Source organism: Salmo salar, chromosome ssa22 (genome assembly GCF_905237065.1).
Source record: "Salmo salar chromosome ssa22, Ssal_v3.1, whole genome shotgun sequence".
NCBI classification, from domain to species: Eukaryota; Metazoa; Chordata; class Actinopteri; order Salmoniformes; family Salmonidae; genus Salmo; species Salmo salar.
This window is the reverse complement of record NC_059463.1, coordinates 32,687,633-32,710,077: the sequence shown is the minus strand read 5'-3', so window position 1 is coordinate 32,710,077 and position 22,445 is coordinate 32,687,633. Positions and strand designations below refer to the sequence as shown.

Sequence of the window (22,445 nt, the reverse complement as noted above, 5' to 3'; positions counted from 1 at the left end):
GTCTTGTCTTGCATTCACCGACTCAACATGGCATCTTATTGGCTGGTTTGCGTAGCTTGCTTACGAGGGAGGATGTTTCAGTTAGAATCGTCCCAGTGAACAAGCACCAAACCAGCGGTAAGTTGTTGGTTGCAAAGCACTGTACGTCAAAAGGGATTTTTATACTCTCAAGTGATGATTTAAATGTACAATTTATATCAATTTGTTTGTAAATGTTATTCGAACATCACACATAAGATGCAGCGGTTTTTGGTGAATGTTGTCCATTTTGTTGTAGAGAATTCCAGCTAATACCAGCTAGCTACTTACTGTCTGGTGGGGGGGTTGTATATTTTGTACAGTGCGTGAGTGCAGAGTTAGATGGTGAGCCGTGCATTGCATGACGTGCAATTTTGTGCTGTTCCTATCAGGTACATTGTTAAAGATATTATATTGTAATTGTATTATTTTGGTAACTACATTGCCCAGTGAACAAGCACCAAACCAGCGTGCGTGAGTGCAAAGTTGGATGGTGAGCCGTGCATTGCATGACGTGCAATTTTGTGCTGTTCCTATCAGAATAAAGCTCCATGACTGGTGTTACAAGTTGGAGTTCGTGTCGATGATTGATTGTACACAACGCAAGAAGAGTACTGTTACACCTATTTATTATATTTCTGAGATGCACCCTCCTTTGAAATGGCAAAATGACCCACATCCAATTGGCAATACGGGACAGATAATAAGTTCACACACTAAAGTCCATGCGCTTGTTTATTTTAAACTTGCAGAGTGCGCATTCTTTTCCAATCTCCCATAAAGTCTGTGAGAGCAATATAGGCTGTCAATGACAACGTATCCAATACTGATGCAGAATCAAGAGCTCTTCAATTGTTTTCAATAGCCACGTCAATTTTCTTACCTGAAGGTGGATTGTAGACACCAGTCTATCTTGTTTGGTTTACAAAGGGTGTTACCAAAGATGGTTTAGTATGGTGTTCCTAACCAAGATAGTTAATGCCATAAGTGTAGTGTTGCATTTTCTTTGATGTTTACAAAATACTATTTTCCCCCAAGTGATATATACACTGAGTGTACAAAATATTAAGAACGCCTGCTTGATGTCACTTATTAAATCAGTGTAGATGAAGGGGAGGAGACAGGATAAAGGATTTGTAATCCTTGATACATTGATTGTGTATGTGTGCCATTCAGAGGGTGAATGGGAAAGAAAATATTTAAGTGCCTTTCTAACGGGGTGTAGTAGGTGCCAGGCACACCGGTTTGTATCAAGAACTGCAACACTGCTGAGTTTTTTCACACTCAACAGAATCCCATGTGTATCAAGAATGGTCTACCACCCAAAGCCAACTTGACACAATGTGGGAAGCATTGGAGTCAACATGGGCCAGCATTCCTGTGGAACGCTTGACACCATATAGTCCATACCACGATGAATTGAGGCTGTTCTAAGGGCAAAACAGGGGTGTATATTTTCTTTTACGTATCTACCCGAGGCCATTGGTTCACACATTCATCTTAATGCATAAAATGTTGACAAGTACATTTGGAAATGATCCATAACATGTTTATTAAAGGTGTTTCTTTTCCAAGCTTACCCATTCCCTTCATGATTGACTTACGTTTGTTTGTAGGCTCTCAGCTGAGTTTAGGCTTGAGCATTAAATCTAGGGTAAAGATACCAATGCATCAAGCACTGAAAAATGAATCCGATGGTGTGTCAATCAGTCAATAACCTTATCCTCACACAATAACATTACTATGGATAACTTGATTAATTAGCAATAAAACAGGAGATCCATTTTCTTGTGGTTATTCTCATTAAATGTGTGCAATGCAAAATTTCAACATTACACATTAAAAATCCATTAACAAAAATAACAGAAGATAACTGAAATGTCACAATCCCCTGGTAATCAAGACATCAGTCAAATGTGTGAAAGAACTATGAATATCGCCATGACTGACATTTTCAGTTTGTCGTTATTTTTGCTGCCTGTGTTTGAAGAAGTCCCTTTGGCACACCAACCTTTAACAAGGTCGGAGGTCACCTCAGAGGACCACCTGACTTTGTAACGCTGCCACAGAGCAGGGTGTGTGTGGCGGAGTCATCCTATCAAAGTTAGCCTTTTCTTTGCCTATGGCGTGTGGGCATTAGGGTTCCCCCACAACTTTGCCCCTCGAGTCAGTCAGCTGCTGTGGGTCAATTAAAACTTGAGAGATGCATTCTGCATACCATCCCCATCTCTAGTTCCATGGGAGAGTTGTACAGAGTTTGCCAGAGAGTGCATCAGTGAGGTATGGTGGTGATCCTCATGCTCTGGCTGGCGATAGGGTAGGACACCATTGGGGTGGTGGCGTGGCTTATAGTGATGCAAGGTAGAGGCTGCGCCATGGATACAGCCACCGGTGCCACAGAAACAGTCACAGGTGCCATGGAAACGGGAGGCACCATGCCCTGGGCGATGGTCTGAGCCAGGGCGGCTGAGAGCGGGGTGATCTCGGGGTTGAGGTGGGGCGGGGGAGCACTGGGTGGGGCGGTGTTGGATGGGGGTACTGTAGGGGCACCAGTGGGGGCCACTAGGTCCTGCTGGGTGAGGGTGACGGTACGAGGCTGCAGCCCGGCGCTGCTCAGGGTGGTATGGGTCTGGGCGATGCTGTGGTTGTAGGAGCTAACCGCACCCACAGGGGGAGCCAAGGTCTGCTCAGAGGGGGCTGGGGTGGAGGACAGGGTCATTACAGACACCTTGGTCTGGCTCCGGAACTGGGCATTCTGTTCCAGCAGCACCTCATTAGTGGCCATGAGGTTTGACACCTGAAGAAGAGATTAAGGGGTTTGAGGAGTGATCTTAAAAAGGTTAATAGATTCATTGTATTGTTATGTGTGGTTGTTGATTATGTGTGGAGGGTTGTTGATCATTTCCTGTCTCCTACACTGACCTGTTTCTTCAGTTCCTCCACTCTCCTCCTCAGCAGGGCGTTCTCCTCCTCCAGAAACCTGTACTCCAGGGGCCGAGGCGAGAGGGCCGCCTGCATCCCCAGCTCATAGTGCCCCCCTCCGTTCCCGTCCAGCCGGAGCCCCTCCAGCCTGCGTCTCTTCAGCTGCAGCATTGTGTGGTCCAAAGGGGACTCCAGAGGCCCTGTCTCATACAGACCACTCTCAAACAGGGAGTCGTACACCGAGCAAGGTCCCCTGTCAAAACGACGCTGTCCTGAGGCCATGGAGAGGCAACCCCCCCATCCCTCCTACCCCTATTCCCCCCACCCCTGAGATACCTGGATCTCTGCAGCCTCCCAGGCTGGGACAGCCCATCCCCATCATGCTACCTCCACCCCCAACCAGTCCGGCCATGCCCCCACAAGCACCCACCCCAACCCCTCCTACCCCCCCGCCTGTGTTCACCATCCCACTGGCCCCCGGGCCCATCACGACCCCGGCACCCACCCTGGCTTGCTCATACTCATAGTCCTTCTTGACGTGGCGGAACTTGCACTTGTTGCCCCGCTGGCACTCTCCCTTTAGGAAGTCCCTGCAGATGGGGACCTCCCCTCGGCTGTGTGGGAGGTCCATGGGGGGACAGGCCCAGTCCTGCAGCTACTTTCCCCCTCAGCCTGAGGGGCAGCTCCCCTGACTTCTTATAGTAGTCCTCATCCTCCTTGGAGCCGTGGACGAAGCGGCAGTTGGAGCGGACGCACTCCTTGTTCTGGTGGTCATGGCAGAAGACAAACTCATTCTTCTGCACCCCGAGGTCCGGCACCTCATTGAAGTCTGGGTGTTTGAAGCGGCAGCGTTTGCCCCTCTTACACACGTTCCTCAGAAAGTCCCTGCAGACCCCATCCGGGGCCGGTCCTGACCCAGGGCCCCCAGCTCCACCTCCCCCACAGTTGTTCCCATTTCCCAGGGCCCCTACTCCACCCATGCCCCCAGAGCCACTGCCTCCACCTCCCGCTGATCCCCCTCGGCACTCTCCTGTGCCCCCTCCTAAACCAGACCCCGGCACCCCTTCCTCGCCCACACTAGTACCCACCCCACCGCAACCGCCTGAGAGGTAGGCGCTGTCCCGGTCAGGCATGGCGCTCAGCCCAGCGCAAGGGGAACACAGCACTCATGTGTGTGGGCGAGTGACTTATTCCGACAGCCTTTTCTGTTCCCTGATAATGAGTGTAAGTCCAACGCTCTTCGGACCAATGCAATCCTCTACCCAGGCATCTGAAATATACATGTCAAGTTGATTGTGTTATCAAGTTAAATACATTCTTACTGACAGTTATCAAGCTAGTTAACTAAATCAATGTATACATAGGCAATGGCATCAGCCAGAACAAATGCTTGTTCTGAAATCATTGATTGGACAAATACAGAAGTGAGTAGAAAGTTTAATTATACAAACCAAAGGCCGGGACAGGTCCATTAAACATGTCTTGTCTATAGCTAGCAGTTTCTGGCTGTTTGGGAGGTAGTAGCCTAGCTAGCCGCTACAGCCTAGCTAGTTAGCTGGTTAGCTAAACAACATGTTAGCTATTTAGCGACATAACGTTAGCTAGCCGAATGAGAGCTAGTTATGGCTATTCAGCTAGCTAGCTAGATAGCCACAATAATATAACAACCCGCCGTGGTTATCTAGTTACAAGCTGCAAAGTCACATCATGGTACAATTGTGTAAGCAAACTACAGGGATTCCACTAGTCTGTTGAAGGTGTCTGATTATAGAGCTAGCTAACGTTAGTTTGCTAACAAGCTAGCTAGCAAACGTTACCTATGATTAGCCATCAATAACTTACCAAAATGCTGCCTTGAGGAGAAGTATTTTACGCAAAAGAAACTGTGTATTATCTACTTTCCATGTCAGCTGGTGGGATTTCTATGTGACGAATGTGAGACGGCTAACGTATAATTTGTGACATAATGCCTCTGAGTTTTCTCAACACATTCTCTTTGCTGACTATTGTCCTTGCTGTGTTGTTGAACACTCGTGGTTGGTCCTCCAAAGACTCAAAGCACAACCTCCAGAGAAGGGGGGTTAGAACAATTTCTACCTCTATTGATCCAAAATGTTCTCACAAATCGTCTTGCAGATTTTCGTGTAATTTACTGGATGTATTGGAGAACAACAAATAGAACAATGAGATTATGGTTGTAAAAATCTTTGACAAAACCAACACCAGACGTACTGCGTCTGCGCTGATGACAACAGAGCGCCCTCTGGTGGGGGACTCAGACACGACGGGGTTTGCAGGATGACAGGTGACCCTGTACCTGCCTGGATCCATTGTGGGCGGGGATATTTACAGTGCAGCTGTTAAACATGAACAAGATGCTGGCGGTGGTTCTTTATAGCCTAAAAGGCCTAATTGGTAGCCGCACTAACCTTTTAGTAGGTACCAGCTGAACTTTGGTGTGTATGTAGTTTGTCACAAATAATCTAAAAATTCCGAGGAGGGAGACGACTTTGAACACGACCGTAGCTGCTGTTAATTTACTAGACCTGGCGTGCTATTAGCTTACTAGCAAGTAATGCAAACATTAGCAAGCAAGGCAGAGTGCTAGCAGAGAATCCACATTTTGATGATTAGCCAAGTTCGACACCAACATTTGTGTGTATACAATTTATACCCTATACAGCGTTATGCATTGTGTGTGTGTGTTGCCTGAAGACATCATATGCCTATGTACACTGTTGGTATGCTGACATGAAACTTGTACGTTTAACTTAGCTTTTGTGTGGTTACGAGAGGGACACCACTCCTACTGGAGTTACAGTGAAGAATAACTAACTGCGTGTTACATTGAAAAACATCGTTTTTCTTACACTTCATGTCCTCGCTGTAGCAGGTACAGTATAGGCAATGCGACATCTTTCCTCTGGGATGCTGCTACTGGGCTCCTTGTGGTGTGTTGTGTTCCTGTGGCCCTGTGACTCTGAGGCTACTACTAGAGACTACTATGAGGTGCTGGGTGTTCCACAGTCTGCCACTGACAGGCAGGTCAAGAAGGCCTTCCATAAACTGGCCATGACATACCATCCAGACAGGAACAAAAGTCCCAATGCAGAGAAGATTTTCAGGGAGATAGCTGAAGGTAAGGTCCTAGGCTCACAACTTTATTTTTCTCTCTTGGATCAGTAAGAGCTGAATATATATCGTACTGTATGTAATAAAATACATCTTTGTATGTACTAATATATCTTGATAATTTTAAGATAAAGCTGGCATTCTTTGCAAAGAGTGTTGCAACCAATACCTGCAGACAGAGACAGGTTGTTTTGTCTCATACTGCGCTGCACTCAGACCACTAAAACACCACTTTAACCTTTCAGAATAGGCTACCTTTTTAAGCTCAGGTAATGTAGCAATGTGTTCTGGGTAATTGTGTGAGTGAATGGACTGAGAGACTTCAGAGCTGCCAGTGCTATGGTAACGGGGTGCTTCTCTCTCCACTTCAAGCATACGAGGTGCTCTCAAACGAGGAGAAACGGATGCGGTATGACCAGATGGGTCATGAGGCTTTCCAGACTGAGGAGGAGGATGGGGGTAAAGGGGACTGGGCCGGGGATGGAGGGGGCCAGGGCTCCTTGTACTTTAACCTGGAGGAGCTGTTCCAGGGCCTGAATATGGACGAGGACCCCATTCTGGAGGATGTGGGGGACTCCTGGAGCTTCCAGTTAGGGGGAGAGGATGAGGATGACCTCCATGAGTATCAGGCCTTCCTGGGTAGCAGCTTCTTTGACCTCTCGGGGGATCTCTTCAGCCAGATGGGGCTGGGGGACCATGAGGAGGGGTTTGGGGAGCAAGAGGGACCACAGTTCTGCTGGAAGAAAACACACACAGACAGCAGTGCTGAGGAAGTGTGTGAGAGGGCATGATATATCTATGTTTTCATGGGCTCATATAATGTTTGCAGTCAGATGGGTCGAATGTGCAATAAAGTCACAGTGCCCTTACATTGATTATGTCTGGTGTTGATTCTGTCACATAACAGCACATAGTGCCTGTGTTCCATAGTATAAAGTGGACATATGAAATGTTATATACTACTGAATGAGCTGTGCAACTTTTATGGGCCAAAATAAGTTCCAGTTGTTTACCAGTCTGCATGGTTGACTGAGGGGAACTCTATGGTCAGTTCTCCTATCTTTCCTGTACGGGTGTGGCCGTGGTCCAGACATTTGAGTTACTCAGTAACACATCGTTACTCCCCTCTGTTTTTCCCTGCGCCAGCACTTTCTTTGGTTTGGCTGTTTTTTTGCCCTCTCACTCCTGCACTTTGACCTAAAGGAAATCCTGTGCCTCTTCAATAGTTAGTGTGTCTGTGCACAGCTGCCGTTAGGAGACAAAGGATCTGTGCTTTTATATTTGTATCAAATTTACAGTTTTACCACACTATAGACGTTGGGGGAGTGACTGCACATACAGTAGTTAGAAAATGATGGTAAGTCTGTGTAGTATGTTGTAGTCTGATAAGACAGTTTATCTACGGTTCCTGGTCATCATGTGATGGGCTGTCTGCCAGAGACACACCTTTACACCGTTTGTGTTTTACGTTTTAGCTGTGAAGATCATTTAAAACGCTAAAATGAGTCATACTGCAAGTATTGGAATGCTGACGTTTTTGTAAACCTGAAAGTGTACTTTTGTGAGGATGTGGTAATAATGGACATTTATCAGCGCATGTGCAGGATGATAAGCTACTTTAAGTTAAATGACATTCAATAGTTGTAGCAATAACCATGTCTCATGATGAATGCTTTCTGATGCTGTTTGGAGTCTGACAGAAATTATTGTTGTTGATTTCAGGAGGAGGCTAGAGAGGGGTCACTTAGTGTGAGTGCCCAAACTATCCGGGTGGCTGACGCCGTGAGAGACGGGGATGCATTGACCTTCATAGTCATATCCCAGAAGGTGAGTCGTTTTCAGAGATAAATGAAATGGTCTCGCAGCCTAATGTTGCCACTATTTAGGAGAATGACTGATTGTCAGAACCCTACTCAGTGGGACCTTAAAGCCTTGAAGATAGCCATTAACTGAAGTCATTCAGTAAGATTATAGTGCACAATTATGGTATATACTATACATTGGTCAGGTTCTTATTTCCTTTGTTGGATACAGTGACTATAAAGTTAGTATTTGTTCTCAGTGCCTGTTATTGTGTCCACATGTACTATAGGATCAGGAGGTTTTCAATGGCGTGCATGAATACTGTACCAAATGCACTTGTTTGACTGTTGTGACACGTTCTGTCTGTCTGTCTGTCTGTCTGTCTGTCTGTCTGTCTGTCTGTCTGTCTGTCTGTCTGTCTGTCTGTCTGTGTCCCTCCCTCCCTCCCTCCCTCCCAGTTGTCAGGCAGTGGGGAATACCATGTGGCTAGGACTCATGAGGACTTTCAGTGGTTGCAGCAGTGTCTGTTCTCTCAGGAGGTGGTGCCTGGGATACTGGGTGTCATTGTTAGTATCCCACCTCTTCCTACGTACACCTGACACATGATCGAATCCTGACACTGACCCTAACTAGCAAACCTATAAGCTTCAACAGTGACTATACAGTACCAGTCTAAAGTTTGGACACACCTACTCATTCCATGGTTTTTCTTTATTTTTACTATTTTCTACATTGTAGAATAATAGTGAAGACGTCAACTATGAAATAACACCATAGCCACCCTTTGCCTTGATGACAGCTTTGCACACTCTTTGCATTCTCTGATATACCACGGCTGTCAGCCAATTAATATTCAGGGCTCGAACCACCCAGTTTATAATTTCAAAATGTAGCTCAATGTAGGCTATACACCATTGCATTGGGAATTCAAGCCTCATAAAAAATACCACTATGTGACTTCACTCCCTAGTTTCCTCCTCTACCAGCCAAGCCTCAGTTGAATGCACCAACCAAAGTTCTGAAACAACTTGGTATGTATTTGTCAACAAATATATTGCTTACAGCCCTGACCCAATGCACCTGACATCACACAGATATTTATCAATGCTTGCTAACAATGTGTTTTATTAAGTTATTATTGATCATTTGTTATAAATTATTATGTTGTATCATTAATATGTGAAAACCAATTTAAAAAATATATATCTTACATCCAATGAAACTCTACACCGTTGTTATTCATTGGTCAGTTTATTGTCTGATATTGTATGGGTGGCCATACCAATGTTTTTATATTGGTTTGAAGTGAAAGATTTGGCTGTCTCACTGGTCTGCGGAGTAGGTTTCTTGGCCATGGGGGAGGACTGGCGCATGTACTGCATGGCACTGGAGACCTATCTCCACCAGGTGGCAGCACACACCACGCTCAGCAAGAACAAATGCCTGGAGAACTTCCTCACTAGCTCAGAGGTGTGTTATTACCACCAAACCCTCTTCTCCTTCTCCAGCTGTTTAATCCTACCCCTTTCTCAATGTCCTATCCTCTCCTGTTCAGTTTGAGTCCAATCATCACCATGTGTTTGACCTGTGTCTTAATGACCTGTTGGTTTGAACTGGCCAGTTCCAGTTGTATGTCTTGTACATTGTAATGTGGTGCATTTAGTAACTAGGGATTTTTGAGTTTCCACACAATGTTTAAGAGACTGTCAAACAGTTTATTCACATTTGTTTTGTAAAGTTTATCAGTATAGGGCACTTGCCCATTGGCTGCATACAGTGTATTTGGAAAGTATTCAGACCCCTTAACTTTTTTTCACATTTTGTTAAGTTACAGCCTTATTCTAAAATGGATTAAATTGTTTTTTCCCCTCATCAATCTACACACATTACTGCATAATGACAAGCAAAAACAGGTTTTTAGAAATGTTTACAGATTTATTTAAAATAAAAAAACGGAAATATCACATTTCCGTAAGTATTCAGACCAGTACTTTGTTGAAGCACCTTTGGCAGTGATTACAGCCTCGAGTCTTCTTGGGTATGACGCTACAAGCTTGACACACCTGTATTTGGGGAGTTTCTCCCATTATTCTCTGCAGATCCTCTCAAGCTCTGTCAGGTTGGATGGGGAGTGTTGCTGCACAGCTATTTTCAGGTCTCTACAGAGATGTTCGATCAAGAACATTCATAGACTTGTCCCGAAGCCACTCCTGCGTTGTCTTGGCTGTGTGCTTAGGGTCGTTGTCCTGTTAGAAGGTGAACCTTCACCCCAGTCTGAGGACCTGAGCACTCTGGAGCAGGTTTTCATCAAGGATCTCTGTACTTTGTTCCATTCATCTTTCCCTTGATCCTGACTAGTCTCCCAGTCCCTGCCACTGAAAAACATCCCCACAGCATGATGCTGCCACCACCATGCTTCACCTTAGGGATGGTGCCAGGTTTCAATTTTGGTTTCATCAGACTAGAATATCTTGTTTCTCATGGTCTGAGAGTCCTTTAGGTGCCATTTTGCAAACTCCAAGTGGGCTGTCATGTGCCTTTTACTGAAGAGTGGCTTCTGTATGGCCACTCTACCATAAAGGCCTGATTGGTGGAGTGTTGCAGAGATGGTTGTCCTTCTGGAAGGTTCTCCCATCTCCACAGAGGAACTCTAAGCTCTGTCAGAGTGACCATTGTGTTCTTAGTCACCTCTCTGACCAAGGCCCTTCTCCTCCAATTACTCAGTTTGGCCGGGCAGCCAGCTCTAGGAAGAGTCTTGGTGGTTCCAAACTTCTTCCATTTAAGAATGATGGAGGCCACTGTTTTCTTGGGGACCTTCAATGCTGCAGACATATTTTGGTACCCTTCCCCTTGCCTTGACACAATCCTGTTGGGGAGCTCTACAGACAATTCTTTTGACCTCATGGCTTGGTTTTTGCTCTGACAAGTACTGGCAACTGTAGGACCTTATATAGACAGGTGTGTGCCTTTCCAAATCATGTCCAATCAATAGAATTTACCACAGGTTGACTCCAATCAAGTTGTAGAAACATAACGACATGTCAAAAAACACATGATCTTACTCAGCCAAGATATTGTAGCGACCCTGGTTTATAAGCGTGGATATCGACTCTTGAGCATGCTTTTGTGGCATAGTTGATTTCCGCAGGGCTACGGGCCAGAAAGTTGAAGGTTCGAGCCACTCTCCCTTCCTGTTTCATTACAATATATTAAGAAGCTGTACTTAGATGGCCATCTGATTTGGGTCTATGGGAGTGTGCTGAAGTAGACTATTGTAGGATGTGACTTTGACAAATGACAATGTTGTCTGTATCTAAACAAGGGCAAGAGAACAGACCTCAGAAACATTTCACACACTGCACTGAAAAGTAGCTTCAGTTGATGTTATTGTTAGACTGATTTTCTTGTTCACAAAGACCACGATGTGTGATTTCTCCATTACACCAAAGCGGAAATAGCTAACTGGTTTTGACAAGAGGTTGAGGTTGTTTTCACAGAGATTGTTGTCTGTGATACACTCTCATACAAAAAAAATGTTTAACCTGTTTTTATGTTGTCAATGTGGAGAAAGATGAATTGCTCAGGGTGTACCAGCTATTTGGCAGAAAGATACGATTCACATGTTAAACATCTTCCTTTTTTCTTTTTTTTAAATGTCTGAAGTTCTCCGTCTTTATTTCAAAGAAGTTTACAGATATAAAAATAATTGCACAACAGCAATATAAAAAGGGAACTAGGTCAACTTACAGCCATATACGGCGCTTTGTGTCTCTGCTACACAAAAACAAACATGTCTTCTTGTTACTTCACCAATCTTACTCATCTCTTCTCTACAGTGTTTGGTTGATTTAACATCTGATCTCCTGTGAACAGCTCAAAACTAAACTTGTCTTACTGAGGTGGAGAGTGAAACATATTTACACTCAAGTGTGCCAGATAAAACCACATGATACTGGACACAATATGAGATCTCTCTGCAGTATAAGGCTGTGAGCCAGTTGTAGGCCTACTGTATACTGGCTCTAGGGGGATCTGCCTATCTTGATGCTGGCGTACTCTGTTTCTCCACTGTTCTCCAGACTTACTGCTGCTTTCTGCTTTCCTTTCATGTGGTCGATGGTGGAGTATGTCACTGAGGGATCCTCCTATAGAGAGGGGCAATTACAAACACAAGATACATTCAGAGAAACTGTGCGTGCTGCTGCTAAAATCTTGAAGGCACAACTATTTGAATTCCCACCAGGCCTATATAAAGTTTATACTTACACTAAGTGGTGTTGTCTTTTCTTCAACAGCAGTGTTTCTGTCTGAAATTGTCGAGTACAATGCAGAGGGATCATCCTAGAGAAGAGATACAATGAGACTTGCACACCTCCATCATTAAACAAATAGGTGGAAGACTGTCACCTCGCTCTGGTCAGTCTCACAGGAGGAAAAGGAGAGAGCAAGGACCGTGAGAGGTGAACCCCTCTGCTTCTCTCTCTCTCCCTCCTCTGAGACTAATGCAGTGTTCAAAACAACTCAGAAATCTCAGACTTCAATGCATTGAAGACAACTGGTAACTCTGAAAAAAATGAGATCCGGCTGGGAAAAATAGTTTAACAGTTCTCCAACTCTGAATTCCAAATCAAAAACTCTGGCATTTTTCTAGAGATCCGACTTTGACGTTGACGTCATGGTTTGACCCCTTTGAGTGTTAACTCTGCTAATCTGATAATGGTATTTCAGTACTGTATGAGTAACAGTAGTCATAGAAATAGACTGGAGTGTATGAGGACTGTCAGCACCCCCTGACTCTCAGCCCACATCCAGTTCCAGGTCTCTCTGACAGGCCTTTCTGTTTCTCTTTTTTCTCTAAATAGTCATATTCCTCTTATTATAGTCAGCTCTTCTCAGAATGAAGTGTGTCAATGTAGGAGATGATTGTCTGACAGAAACATTATTTTGCATTGTAGTATCCATGTTCACCCACGACTGCGTGGCCAAATATGACTCCAACATCATCATTAAGTTTGCTGATGACACAACAGTGGTAGGCCTGATCACTGACAACGATGAGATAGCCTATAGGGAGGAGGTCTGCCAGGACAACAACCTCTCTCTCAATGTGAGGAAGACAAAGGAGCTGATCGTGGACTACAGGAAAAGGCGGGCTGGACAGGCCTCCATTAACATCGACAGGGCTGTAGTGGAGCGGGTCGAGAGTTTCAAGTTCATTGGTGTCCACATCACCAACAAACTATCATGGTCCAAACACACCAAGACAGTCGTGAAGAGGGCACGACAACACCTTTTCCCCCTCAGGAGACTGAAAAGATTTGGCATGGTCCTCAGATCCTCAAAAAGATCTACAGCTGCACCATCGAGAGCATCCTGACCGGTTGCCTCACTGCCTGGTATGGCAACTGCTCGGCATCTGACCGTAAGGCGCTACAGAGGGTAGTACGTACGGCCCAGTACCTCACTGTGGCCAAGCTTCCTGCCATCCAGGACCTACAGTTGAAGTCGGAAGTTTACATACACCTTACACTCCAGTCACCCAAGTTATAGACTGTTCGCTCTGCTACCTCACGGCAAGCAGTACCGGAGCGCCATGTCTAGGACCAAAAGGCTTTGTAAGCTTCTACCCACAAGCCATAAGACTGCTGAACAATTAATCAAATGGCCACCTGGACTATTTACATTAACCTCCCCCCCGATTTGTTTTTACACTGCTGCTACTCGCTGTTTATTACCTATGCATAGTCACTTCACCCCTACCTCCATGTACAAATTACCTCGACTAACCCCGCACATTGACTCATTACCGGTACCCCCTGTATATAGCCTCGTTATTGTTGTTTTATTGTGTTACTTTTTATAATTTTTACTTTAGTTTATTTGGTAAATATTTTCTTAAGTCTTTCTTGAACTGCACTGTTGGTTAAGGGCTTGTAAGTAAGAATTTCACGGTAAGGTCTAAACCTGTTGTATTCGGCGCATGTGACAAATAAAGTTTGATTCGATGTAATGAAATGAGTTACTCGTACCCTTAATCTGTCCCTTTCGCGTGTGTGTGTGTGTGGTTGTGTGTGTGGTTGTGTATGCATACGTGGGTGCGCTCCAGCCCCCAGGTCGTCAGAGGGTGAGGAAGGGTATCTTCAATCGCCTGAGCCAGGCCATGGAAGGGATGAGGAAGGAGGGTCACAAGGTACCTCAGTATAATATAATGGACAATCAAAACCTAACCCTGCACCTTCCACATGTCACTCTAAGGACAAACAAGATCTAACCCCATCACATCCATATACATTAACCAGACAAAACTGTATGTGTTCAGCACAACATCCACAATAGCTGAAAGTGTTGAGAAGATTTGTGTGTTGTCAGATTGTCCAAAGTGAATCAGTACATTCCTTTCTGTCTCCAGGATGTGGATGACTTTTTTCAGACTGAGCGTGATAACAACTTAACTCTCACTGGGTGCTCCAAATCAGCAACAGAGGTTAGTGCTCTGTACCATTTTCTCTCTCTCTCTCTTGACCTGTTTTGGTTGTCTGCAGCCCCTCTTATATCTTCTCTTTTTCCAGAGGTTCATTGATGTGGTGCTGACAGAACAAAGTAAGACATTTTGAGTCAGAGAGTGAGGTTGCAATCGAGTGTGGTGGCACGTGTTGTGGCTAAACAAAGTTTTAGAAGATACATGTGTTTGTGGTTTCTGCTTCTGTTGCTTACCATGTGTGTTTCCCCAGAACTAGCAGTGGCTTGTGGACACTTCTCAACCGCTCTGCATCTCTGTGTGGAGCAGGAAGAAGACTCGGCTGTCCTGGCCTTCTCAAAGTGAGAGAACCACACCATAGATGTCATATCTACATTTACATAGAATAAACCAGAGATATTCAGAGTTGGGGTTTCGACCCTAACTGACTGTAGTGGGGTTGCCAGAATTAAACAATAGGATAAATAATATATATATATATATATATATATATATATATATATATAGTTCAAGTCGGAAGTTTACATACACTTAGGTTGGAGTCATTCAAACTTGTTTTTCAACCACTCCACAAATTTCTTGTTAACCAACTATAGTTTTGTCAAGTTGGTTAGGACATCTACTTTGTGCATGACCAAGTAATTTTTCCAACAATTGTTTACAGACAGATTAATTCACTGTATCACAATTCCAGTGGGTCAGAAGTTTACATACACTAAGTTGACTGTGCCTTTAAACAGCTTGGAAAATTCCAGAAAATTATGTCATGGCTTTAGAAGCTTCTGATAGGCTAATTGACATAATTTGAGTCAATTGGAGGTGTACCTGTGGATGTATTTCAAGGCCTACCTTCAAACTCAGTGCCTCTTTGCTTGACATCATGGGAAAACGCCTGTAGGTACCAAGTTCATCTGCACAAACAATAGTACGCAAGTATAAACACCATGGGACCATGCAGCCGCCATACCGCTCAGGAAGGAGACGCGTTTTATTTCCTAGAGATTAACGTACTTTGGTGCGAAAAGTGCAAATCAATCCCAGAACAACAGCGAAGGACCTTGTGAAGATGCTGGAGGAAACGGGTACAAAAGTATCTATATCCACAGTAAAACGAGTCATATATCGACACAGCCTGAAAGGCTGCTCAGCAAGGAAGAAGCCACTGCTCCAAAACCGCCATAAAAAAAGCCAGACTACGGTTTGCAACTGCACATGGGGACAAAGATCTTACTTTTTGGAGAAATGTCCTCTGGTCTGATGGAACAAAAATAGAACTGTTTGGCCATAATGACCATCGTTATGTTTGGAGGGAAAAGGGGGAGGCTTGCAAGCTGAAGAACACCATTCCAACCGTGAAGCACGGGGGTGGCAGCATCATGTTGTGGGGGTGCTTTCCTGCAGGAGGGACTGGTGCACTTCACAAAATAGATGGCATCATGAGGTAGGAAAATTATGTGAATATATTGAAGCAACATCTTAAGACATCAGTCAGGAAGTTAAAGCTTGGTGCAAATGGGTCTTCCAAATGGACAATGACCCCAAGCATACTTCCAAAATTGTGGCAAAATGGCTTAAGGACAACAAAGTCAAGGTATTGGAGTGGCCATCACAAATCCCTGACCTCAATCCTATAGAACATTTGTGGGCAGAACTGAAAAAGTGTGTGCGAGCAAGGAGGCCTACAAACCTTACTCAGTTACACCAGCTCTGTCAGGAGGAATGGGCCAAAATTCACCCAACTTATTGTGGGAAGCTTGTGGAAGTTAAACTTGACCCAAGTTAAACATTTTAAAGGCAATGCTACCAAATACTAATTGAGTGTATGTAAACTTCTGGCCCACTGGGAATGTGATGAAAGAAATAAAAGCTGAAATAAATAATTCTCTACTATTATTCTGACATTTCACATTCTTAAAATAAAGTGGTGATCCTAACTGACCTAAAACAGGGAATTTTTACTAGGATTCAATTTCAGGAATTGTGAAAAACTGAGTAAATGTATTTGGCCAAGGTGTATGTAAACTTCTGACTTCAACTGTATTAAGAGTACAGATTATTGCATGTAACAATATACAAACATTTTTGAGAAGGATAATTAGAAAAATACTATTTTATTGAGTAAATGTACTTATTGTTTTCTTTTCATTTGGTAAGAGATTCAAATGAAATGAAGGTTAGGCCTATTTGTTGATTTAAAAATCGAAATGTACAGATTTGGTTGTGACATTAGATTTGGGGTGGGGTCGCAGTAATTTATTGTGGGGACAAAATGTGGTCCCCAGAAATCCTGCCTGAAAAAATTGGGTCCCCGTTGAAAAAGTTTGAATACCATTGCAATGAACGATCTGTCTCCACCATGTATATGGGCGGTGTTTTTTAAAGGGACTCACCTATTCCCCTATTTCATCTTGCAGGATATGTGTCAAGCTGTCTGAGGTCATAGATTCAATCAAGGTAAAATGTCATCCTCACCCTGTGGAAATATACATTTGACCAAACAACAAAAATTCTAAGGAAAAAAGACTGGGAGGATATTTCACATGATTTACCACACATGCATTGCTAATTATGTTTGTCTCTTTCTCTGTGGGCAGAGAAACTTTGAGAGTGTTGCTGAGAACAACTTGAGCACTCTGGGGCTGGGGCTGGATCTGGAGTCTCGTTGCCAAGAGGCAGAGAAGGTCAGACATCATCTTTCATTACTAGGGCCAGGAGTTTTTCCTGTCTACATGACCTGACTGGGAAAAACTCCTGGCCTTAGTGTTAGCTGCTCAGTTATTGGTGAACAACAACATTGTTCAGTATTAGTGTTGTAACTGTTAATGCTCACAGTTTGTATTAGGACATACTGTCATTTCCATTAGGTCATGGTGGAAAAACCTCAACCCATTCAGCTGTCACAGACATCACAAATTGCTCAGGAAACTCTTAACACATATTGTTGATATTAAAGGGCTCCCGAGTGGTGCGGCGGTCTAAGACACTGCATCTCAGTGCTAGAGGCGTCACTACAGACACCCTAATTCAAATCCAGGCTGTATCACAACCGTCCATTATTGGGAGTCCTATAGATTGGCGCACAATTGGCCCAGTGTCGTTCGGTTTTGGCCGGTGTAGGCCATCATTGTAAATAATAATTTGTTCTTAACTGCCTTGCCTAGTTGTTAAATAAAAAAATGTATAAATAAAAAGTTATTAAATATTTTCTTTCTGGATAAATAAGGTTGATCTTTGAGCCATTTCAGTGGTTCTTTTGTAGGAGATGCTGTACAGGAGGACCTGTAAGCTTGTGGAGCTAGAAACAGCCAGCAGGAATGCAGAGAGAGCCAAGCCTGTAAAGAAAGCTGCTGTAAGTGTTTTTATTCACACAGATGGGGACACATCAGGCACTGCTTGTTCCTCATAGGTCGAGCAAAGGTCAGTAGTACTCTCTCATCTAGAGCCAACTGCTTATATGGCTTGAGACTGTCATTCCTGCATAAAGATATCCCAGTAAAAAAATATAGTTGAATTGCTACTGGTGAACTGCAATACAATTAAACAGTGTTTATACTTTTTCCAATGTGCACTTATCAGGACTTGACTGTATATTGACTAATAGTTCTGAAACTGTTATGTTCTGCACTGTGTGAGTGATGTATTTTCCTCTCTGATTCAGATGGACGAATTGAAAGTGGCAGCTGAGAAGGAGTTTGATCATGTATCTGGAGTGGCTAAACAGGAGGTACATACAGCCCACTGGACTGCTGCCTTTCACCTCCAATGTTCACTTCATTCTGACACTCACCTCTCCCCTTAGCAGCTCTTATACAACAGACTGTTGCTTTTTGTCTGCTGAGTTTTGACTGAAATATATGTTCTATTTTATTCTAAAGTTCAGTGGCGTGTGTGTGTTCCAGATAGCAAGGTTCCACAGTACTCGTGTGGAGTTGTTACGCCAGGCTCTGATTCTGTGGTGTGAGAAGCAGCTTGAAACAGCCAGGGACACCTCCTTCCGCTACAGCCAGCACTTACAGGCTTTCAAAGAGCTGGGGGAGTGACCACCACTGGCCAGACACACCCCCTCCCACGACCGCCACACACCCCTCTGACCCACCTGAACACAGTTTGACTGTCTGAGCACCTCACACTAACTATGTCCATGTATTGTCTATGTATGCGTCAAACCCTGCTTCCATTAAACTTGTAAATGTAAGGAAATCAGCATAATCCTTATAGCAATAATAACCCAATAGCTTTGTCTCTCTCTCACACAGTCACATACTGTGTCCTCTCTCCAAACCCCTCTCACACTCAAACCCCCTCTACTTAGCAGAGGGTCCGATTGTCTGTCAGTATTGTGCAATGGTGCAGTGTGTTTGTAACTTCTCATTTGGTAATGCAGAAATTAGCCACCACATATGGACACTTTCTAATGACAAGTACCTCAAATAAGCATATTATACTAATAAAACATCTTAATTATCTATGTTACCCAACTAATTCTGATTCATCCACGACAGCAGACAGTGAGGAGAGGAGAGTGTTCTGTGCAGCTCTCTAACCATCGCCCCATCAGTAGTAAGGGTCACACAAAATAAAGCATGATGAACTGATTGCCCAACTCTCTGGCTGCCTGTGTGTTTTTCTCACTCCAGGCTCATTAATCAGTGTGTTAGACTCCACACAAGGATACTCTCTGTATTCTGACTCTAGGACTGTTCCCTCTGCTCTTCCCTCTGTTTGGTTTATATGCTGATTCAATGACTGTTCTTCTGGTGCTTCCTCAACTAACTGTGGCTGGGCCCTAAGATGATCCTTCTATTGCTGAATGTGAGTGTACTCTAGGCTGTCCAATTCAAAAAGACCACTAACCCTACCCCTTGGCACATGTTTGGATGTGTTATGTATAAGCAATATGGTAATAGTTATGGTAGGCTGGTATTGCTTAAACTTCTTCAATCCTCCCAAATCTCCACAAGTGGTTGGGGGTCAATTCTGGGATTGGTCGATCCTATAACTGATCTTTGTGCTGTTCTCTCCCCTGACTCTCCACTGTGGCTGATCCCTGACTCTTCACTCTATGCTGCGCCCTGTGTTGACTCTGTTGGCCATATCTATGAGGATGCTGCTGTGTCTTTGAGCTTGTTTGTCTTGGTCTGTAATCTCTGAGTCGTGGGGAGGAGTATGTCCCATCACAGTAATCAGGAAGAAAGGAGTAGAGCAGAATGTGGTAATCTGACAGTGAAGGAGTGTTTGGACACAGCAGAGATGGTTTTGACATCAGGCTACATACTGCTGTATTCACCCTGTTCTAGAGTCAAGATAACCCAGCCGTAAAGCCCACTGCTGCTCTCAACTGCATTGCAATTCACCTATCCCATTTCAAATACCTGTATATCCATTTTACTTGCTTGTAAATCTGCATGCTCTGATTTGTTGCATGCATTCAAGATAGTTCCAATCAGACATGCTATTGCATTTATCAGGAGTTGGCTGTATGTTCTAACTATGCATGTTTTCTGTTGGCATGTTTCCTCACTCTCCCTCTTCCTCTTCCTGTTTACTGGTGTTGCGGTTTTTGTTTACTGCATGTGATTAACTATCAAGGCAATTACATGCAATCCCCTGTTAGCCACTGCCATATGTTCCACTCAGTAATCTATACAGAGGTCACCGCATCATTGTGCTCGACATGTGGAATCAATTCAATCAGTCTGGAATACATTCTGTGCCTGATGCTGTGAGCAGAATTTAATACAGAGCACTGTTCATTTTGTAAATCTTACCAATAATACAATTATGCTCAGAAAATCATAATGTGAGAATTCTGAGGTATTTAATAAACCAATGCATTTAACAATTGATTTGACATCAGATTTTTGTGATGCTTTTTAACTGCTCTTATCCCCATGGCTTTGGTGCCAGTACCAAATCAATTTAATCAATAGCGAAACATTTGGTTTAACAGGTTTTATAAGAGACTGTAGTGCTCTAGTGGCTTAGTGTTAAGCACACATTGGCTGTCATTTGTTTTTTTTTATTTTTTTATATATAAGTACTTTATCATTCCTGCACTAAACATATAACATGATTCTAACACCTCTGAATGTATTCAAAGATGCATAACACTGCTGAATACAACAATTTTGATTCTAATGAAATGGACAATAAAGATTTTTGAAGGTATAAGTGTTTTTATTGTCTGTTGTTGATGACTCACTGATTTTTACCTCTGATGTTCTGAAGGCTTAAATCAATATGAGGAATATGCTCTGCTGTGTGGATATTAACCACACATCCTGAAGTATATGGATAAAGATGAGGGAATCCAAATGGTTGTGAGAAGGTCATCAAACTTACTATTCCTTGGGTGCATCATGATTTGATCATACTGGCTCTTTTCTGTTCCGGGACCACATTATGCCAGCTGAATAATACAACAGGGAGCTATATTTACAAATGGTTTCATACATTATGCGCTAATTAGTGCACATGACTCAAATGCACACACACACAGTGATGAGAAGGTTTCTGATACCTGGGAGCATGACCGAATAGAAGGGCTGTGTGACTGTGTGCTCTTCTCAACGAAAACATGCACTTAAGGCACATTCAGTAAAGTGGCTCATTACTGGTGGGAAGGCAGCAGCACTCAGTGCCCATTCAGCCCTGTGGCCCTCTAAAGGCCTGTTTGTCAGCTGCTCATGACATCAATGGCCTGTCAGAACATAGTCTGTGGGTCTAGCAACAGGCCTAATGAATCAGGCCCAACAGGGCTCAACCAGGTCTAGGACAGAGTACTAGGACCAGTCCTAACTGGGCTAAACAAGACCTGGGACAGTGCAAATACCAGTCCAAAACATGACCAAGGAAAGATCTCAATTGCATACTCCTGTCACTCATTCTCCTCTATCCTCGTCTCCTTCTCAAAACCCATTGGAGGAGAAGGTCAGAGGGGAGGAACCTCTGGCTTTCTCATCTCATGCGTTTTGAGAAGGAGACGAAGGCGAGAGGGTGGAGGATGGAGGATGGACTTTTTCCCAAATGAGAAAAGTCCTAAGACAGTGAACTAAGAAGTGAACTACTGCCAATTCTAGGAGGGGCTTAATTTGACCCAGGACAAATCTGACCTGGGACTCTCAGGTGTTGAGACTGTCTTGTTGCACACAACTCAAATAGCCTAGCTTCCATATAGCTGAAACATGGTCTCCCTCAAATGAGCTCCTTCATTAGATGAGATGGGGAAAGACCACCACAGATGAGCAGGCAGACACTGCAGCAGCACCACTTTAATCAAAGCATTTACATAGGGGATGTTTTATGCGTGCCTAATTCATTCACACTGTTAAGTCATAAATCTACACAGCGGGATTTATAAGGTCCTCCTTCTCGCTATCTTCTCTGAGACGCTGAACACTGTTGGCCCATTGGGGCTGTAACTGAACACGTATTAACGTTTTCCTGTTTTAACTTGAGGGTTTTAATAAGGAGTTTTTTACCGGGGTTTTAGACCAAGGGCATATAAATATGTATGAGCATATGCCCAGGTGCTGATTGTGGATTGGTTAGACTGTGCTGTATGTTGGGCATCTGCAGCCTGTATTTTGGTTTACAGTAAATCTACCCTCCTCTATGTCCTGAATCTTCAACATTTACTGTGTTATGACTATAGTTTAAGATATTTAGGCCATTTCACACTGCAAGAAGTCATAATCAATCAATCACATTTTTTTGGGCCCTCTTTACATCACAAGTTGTCACAAACAGTTATCCAGCCTAAACCCAAAGTGCAAGCAAAGCAGTAGCGAGAGCGCAATGGCCAGGAAAAACTCCTTAGATGGAAGAAATCTAGAGAGGAACATGACAGAGTCAACAGCCTCTGTTCTTAGAACCAGGCTTAAAACAGTTCCTAATTCACCAGTAGGCAACACTGCTCAAATTACAAGGAAAATGACAGCATGTTTGCTACTTCTCTTACAAGTTTTCCTTCTGAGTTGTGGTTGTACTCTTCTCCAATGTGGTTATACAGTATGCCTGTGGTGATAACACTGGGACAGAGTTTGCTGGGAAGGGTTTGCCCATTATTTGTGTAACTCTTTATTTCCACCCT

At 43.8% G+C, this 22,445-nt stretch overlaps 2 protein-coding genes and 1 pseudogene across 3 annotated transcripts; 2 read left to right on the top strand and 1 right to left on the bottom strand.

Annotated features, from left to right (window-relative positions):
* Positions 1-1,551: 1,551 nt before the first annotated feature.
* Positions 1,552-5,165, bottom strand: LOC106583159 (zinc finger CCCH domain-containing protein 10-like; annotated as a pseudogene).
* Positions 5,166-5,193: 28 nt separating this feature from the next.
* zgc:152986 (dnaJ homolog subfamily B member 9) lies at positions 5,194-6,947 on the top strand. 2 transcript variants are annotated; one of them, XM_014167020.2, is made up of 3 exons: positions 5,194-5,375; positions 5,831-6,079; positions 6,445-6,947. In XM_014167020.2, the coding sequence occupies exons 2-3, from the start codon at positions 5,848-5,850 to the stop codon at positions 6,861-6,863; spliced, it is 651 nt and encodes a 216-aa protein (XP_014022495.1). In that variant the 5' UTR covers positions 5,194-5,375; positions 5,831-5,847; the 3' UTR covers positions 6,864-6,947. The 2 variants fall into 2 exon arrangements, with proteins under 2 accessions (XP_014022495.1, XP_014022494.1); XM_014167019.2 differs by having other exon boundaries at positions 5,194-5,595.
* A 249-nt stretch (positions 6,948-7,196) lies between these two features.
* On the top strand, positions 7,197-20,521 carry si:dkey-28n18.9 (sorting nexin-6). The gene is made up of 14 exons (XM_014167025.2): positions 7,197-7,429; positions 7,795-7,899; positions 8,334-8,441; positions 8,846-8,906; positions 9,218-9,345; positions 13,982-14,065; positions 14,285-14,359; positions 14,445-14,475; positions 14,607-14,694; positions 16,768-16,807; positions 16,948-17,034; positions 17,613-17,702; positions 18,012-18,077; positions 18,253-20,521. Exons 1-14 carry the CDS (start codon positions 7,424-7,426, stop codon positions 18,391-18,393), a joined length of 1,110 nt encoding a protein of 369 aa, XP_014022500.1. The 5' UTR covers positions 7,197-7,423; the 3' UTR covers positions 18,394-20,521.
* Positions 20,522-22,445: the final 1,924 nt, after the last annotated feature.